Source organism: Ipomoea triloba, chromosome 5 (genome assembly GCF_003576645.1).
Source record: "Ipomoea triloba cultivar NCNSP0323 chromosome 5, ASM357664v1".
In the NCBI taxonomy this organism is placed as follows: Eukaryota; Viridiplantae; Streptophyta; class Magnoliopsida; order Solanales; family Convolvulaceae; genus Ipomoea; species Ipomoea triloba.
This window is the reverse complement of record NC_044920.1, coordinates 24,173,954-24,178,901: the sequence shown is the minus strand read 5'-3', so window position 1 is coordinate 24,178,901 and position 4,948 is coordinate 24,173,954. Positions and strand designations below refer to the sequence as shown.

Sequence of the window (4,948 nt, the reverse complement as noted above, 5' to 3'; positions counted from 1 at the left end):
AAATATTACATTTTTATATTAGCTTAACTCGTCTAACGAATCATAATACGCTACGTAAATATGAAATAAAATAAAAATAAAGTAGAAACTAGACAACTTTAACCAAATTGGTAAGACTAATTTCTTGATAATCATAAAATTAAACTAATCAACTATGGATAATGTACACTAATTTATTATGATCATTTATCGACCAGAGTTATAATCAACCCAATGCAGTACCACTCTAAAATTAAACTAGAAGTAATGGCATTGAAGTAAAATAAAGTCAAAGTATATTGGCATTGAAGTATCTGTTATTTCTACGTTGGTGCGCGCTGCAACCGCAGAGCTTGGTTCTTGTTCCCTCCCAAAATCCTCGGAGCTCAAGTATTCACGCCAAATCCCCAGAAAATTACTCTCTTCCGTTCCCCTCTCAAATTCAATCCTTCAGTTCTCTTACATTTCCCGGGCAAGAATCGATCAAGATCAGTCGCGTTGGATCAGGTTGAATTTGAGGTTCCGAAAATTGAAAAATGGATATTGACGAAATATTCGGGGAGTCTAGGACGACGAGTCTTCCGACCAAGAGCGCGATCTACGTGTGGGGCTACAACAACTCGGGCCAAACGGGTCGGAAGGGCAAGGAGAGGAGCTTGCGGATTCCCAGGCAGCTGCCGTCCCAGCTATTCGGGTGCCCGCCACCCGCCGGGAATTCGCGGTGGTTGGATATCGCTTGTGGCCGCGAGCACACAGCCGCCGTCGCCTCCGACGGCTCTCTCTTTACTTGGGGTTTGCCCCTTCATTTCATTTCATTTCATTAATTTCATTAATATTGTACTATCCCACTCCGATTAACTTGGAATTCTTCTTCGGTTTCGCATTCTTTAATTCTTCTTAAAGCTAGCTATATATATATTTTTCTTTTAAATTTTAATAAAAAAATTAAAAATAAGTATGTTGAAAGCCTCATAGAAATTGTTAGTAGTTGAAATTTTTTGTGGAAAGATTGCATTCGTCAATAATTCTTTCACTGTGATTCAGAAAGTTCCCATTTTATGCCATGGCCATTATGGAATATGGAGCAGTTCATATTCAGATAAATATATAAATAAATAAAGAGGGGAAAATTAAAGAGTAAACTTGGCTTGGCCTGGTTGCTGTTGAAGGAGTGGGCATTGCTAGAAAAATGGCTTCTGAAGGAATACATTGCTAGAAAAATGGCTAGAAAAATGAAGGAATACATTGAGAGAATTTCATTCTTGTGAATATTTTTACATCAAAAGAAAAAGATTTACTTATGTTATACAATTTTGTCATTCCTAATAGGGACTAATGAATTTGGCCAGTTGGGTGATGGAACGGAAGAGGGTAGGAAACACCCAGCCAAAGTGAAGCAATTGCAGTCTGAATTTGTTTTGTCTGTTTCCTGTGGAGCACACTGCACCGCTGCTATTGCAGAGCCTCGTGAGAATGATGGGTCCATGTCAACTAGGAGACTCTGGGTCTGGGGACAAAACCAGGTCATGCTTGTGAATTTTTGAGAGTTTGAGATCTCTTCATTTGTTTCTTTGTCTCTTCACACTCATACTCACACTCACACTCACACTCACACATGCTGTTTAATTTTTTTCTTTTTCAGGGGTCCAATTATCCACGTCTATTTTGGGGTGCCTTTTCTCCTGATGTGGTATGGACACCATACTCAATTTTTTTTTTTTTGGGAACTCTCTCTCTCTCTCACTCAAACACCAGCACAAACACACTCTATATATTATGGACTATGAAGTTTTCGTTTATTTCGACAATGTGCCAAACCACTCTAATTTGTTTGACCAATCCAGATTATTCGCCAAGTTTCATGTGGGGCTGTTCATGTTGTGGCTCTATCAGAAGATGGTGTACTACAAGCATGGGGTAACTTCTGTAACATTATTTGTTATGCTTGCATAGTTTATCGTAATATCATCTGTGATTTATCTGATTCGCTGAAACTCATGGCTTGAACTCTAACTTTTATTTCTCATTTGGTTTTACAACTTAAGAATGGAAACTAACTATCAGACTCTGATATTGTGGAAAGTATTAATTAGAACTCTTAATGCTTCGGAAAACCAGGCTATAATGAATATGGTCAGCTTGGCAGAGGTGTTACAAGTGAAGGCCTTCAAGGCCCTCGTGTGATTAGTGGATATGCTAAATTTCTCGATGATGCCCCTGAGGTTGTGAAGATTACTCAAGTGTCATGTGGGGAGTACCACTCAGCAGCTATATCAGAAGAAGGCGAGGTGTAAGTGTTCAAAGATCCCCCAGTATACCCAACTAATCTGGAGTCTAGCCACCCCATTTTTGGAATAGCTGATGGATGGCAGATAGTGATAACATAAGATGCATAACAACCCCTCTAACTGACAAATAGGGAGTAAGACAGCAAGCATTAGATAATACAAGTAGAAAGGTAGAGATAGAAAAAGAAAAGATGGAAAGCTAAAACACTGAATTTTACACAATTGGATTTTGTGCTATAGATTTGTTCGGTTGAAGCTTCGCAATGGAAATGGTTTCTAGTAACACAGTGGAGAATCATATTCTCAAAGGGGACAATTGAGTTTTTTATTGACATTTGTCATGCTGATGACTGATCTATCATCAAAGCACCTTTCTGGCTCACAGAGAGAGGGCATATCATATCCCAGCTTGACTTGGATATCTAATAAAAGTAGATTTGTGTATAACTAACTGTATACGCTTAGCTCCAAGTTCCATTCTGAATTTGAAAATTAAAATAGAAGTTGCATATTTGTATGTAGTTCTGTTAATATAGAGGCTAGATAGAGTACTTAATAGTAAGTTAATAGAAAATACTTGGCATATTTTTCTCATGCCAATCTCATTTTCTAGTCTATTTAGTTTCTTTGAATTTCTTTTGTTGCCTTTTTTGTGGTCAAGATCAGCAACTTGATATTGATTCAGGAAAGCACCCAGCTTTTGTGACAATGTTGATAGCATAAATTTCTTATGATGGGGTGGGGAATAGAGGATTTTGCCTTCTTTACTCACTGTAATGTTTCACTGTTTAGAATTTGCTGTTGGTCCTTGCTACCTAGTCTTTCCACTTTGTAAGACTCCTCTTAATTATCCAAGTAATTACTTTTCTGTTAATCCCTATATATGCTGCTTTGCTAGCGAAACAAAATCTTATACAGACAGCAAATGAGCTTTGGATCTCTTGAATTTTTTTCTTCAATTGCTATATGATATCAGATAAGTATTCTTCCTCTTGTAATGATTTAATCTAATGTTGCAGCTACACTTGGGGACTAGGAAGCATGGGCCAGCTTGGGCATTGTTCCCTCCAGTCTAGTGATAAGGAACTTCTGCCTAGGCGTGTGGTTTCCCTTGATAGCGTCTTCGTCAAGGACATTGCATGCGGTGGTATGCACACATGTGCTCTGACCACTAAAGGAGCTCTTTATACCTGGGGTGGAGGTCAAGTTGGGCAATTGGGCCTTGGGCCCCTATCAGGATCTTTCTCTTGCAAACTCAATGAATCAGATGTGATGCTTAGAAATATACCTATTCTGGTTATCCCAGCTGGTGTGCAACTTGTAACCTGTGGACATTCTCACACTTTAATTTCTACCAAGGATGGAAGAATTCATGGATGGGGTTACAATAGCTATGGTCAAGCGGCTAATGAGAAATCCACATATGCTTGGTATCCTTCGCCAGTTGATTGGTATGGCCTTCCTAAACTATTTGCTTCACATCTATAATACCTGTTGATAAATTTTCTAATTCAAGCATTGTTCTAGGTGTGTTGGAGAAGTCAGGAAGCTGGCAGCTGGTGGCGGCCATTCTGCAGTATTGACGGATGCATGTTCCTTGAAGGAGTTATGCGAGTTTCGACTTGCTGAAAGTGTCACTCCTGCTAATGCTTCTGAAATTGAGGATGTTGCATCAAGAACAGGGTCTGATGCATTAGCTCGGCTCTGTGAAAGATTAAGGTATTGGTTTGCATGAATAGAGGCCTTTCATAATAACACCCATGTGTGACAAGAATCGTACTTGGTAAACCATTTAGGATTTTGCTCCTTCCAAATTTAACGATCCATCTTCATCACATTTTATTCATCAACAAAATCACACCTCCACTGTGTGTATTGATACTGCACCCATAGCTAAGATTTATGCTAGTATTGGAACTTTATTTCTTCTGCACAGACAGTAGAGATCTAGTAAAGTTCAAGACTAGCAGAAATCATTCTTCTGCACACTATTGTCGACTGTCTTTCTTCTGTCCTTTTAACGGTAAAAATACCCAAGGGAAAACATCCTCACTCACGTTGCCATTAAACTCTTTCACTTTGGGTAGATGGATTCAATAACACATATAAGCTAACTGCAATTCTAGACTTTACCAATTCATAGCGACTTGCATATTTCCCCCACACTGCTAACCCAAACACCCGACACTTTTCACTTGCAGGGAGCACATGCTTGATGGGGATGATCTGAGCCACAATGGCGATGAGTTTGATTGATCTATGAAGCCTGACATAGTAGAAATGTAATATATCATTCATGAAGTGTACTACTATCAATTGTATCTTCCTGACTTGGGGATAGTCATATTCATGCTGTAATCCTACTAAACTGTATTATTTTAGAAATGGGAAAATTTGTGGATTTAAACTCAAGAATACTACCTCAATCTAACAAATTAAATGTGCAAACCTCTCAGGACTTGTATTCATTGCTAGCTTTTTACTGAACCCCTTACAATGGTGGAGTGAGATTGCAATTAGAAAACACAAAGTCTTCCATAGTTCCATGAGGACCTTGATGATTTGGAGGGTAGGTAGTATTTTGAATCAACTCTGCCAAAGAATGTTTCAGTTGGAGAAAAAGAAGTGTAGCATAATGCTGTTTTTTTTTTTTTTTTTTTTTTTTTTTTTTTCAAGAGCAT

The 4,948-nt window shown here is 38.5% G+C and overlaps 1 protein-coding gene across 1 annotated transcript; it reads left to right on the top strand.

The window, feature by feature from the left end:
- Window positions 1–293: 293 nt before the first annotated feature.
- On the top strand, window positions 294–4,715 carry LOC116020752 (ultraviolet-B receptor UVR8). The gene is made up of 8 exons (XM_031261271.1): window positions 294–771; window positions 1,309–1,502; window positions 1,622–1,669; window positions 1,824–1,896; window positions 2,098–2,269; window positions 3,287–3,718; window positions 3,795–3,986; window positions 4,469–4,715. The coding sequence occupies exons 1-8, from the start codon at window positions 516–518 to the stop codon at window positions 4,521–4,523; spliced, it is 1,422 nt and encodes a 473-aa protein (XP_031117131.1). The 5' UTR covers window positions 294–515; the 3' UTR covers window positions 4,524–4,715.
- The last annotated feature ends 233 nt before the right edge of the window (window positions 4,716–4,948 follow it).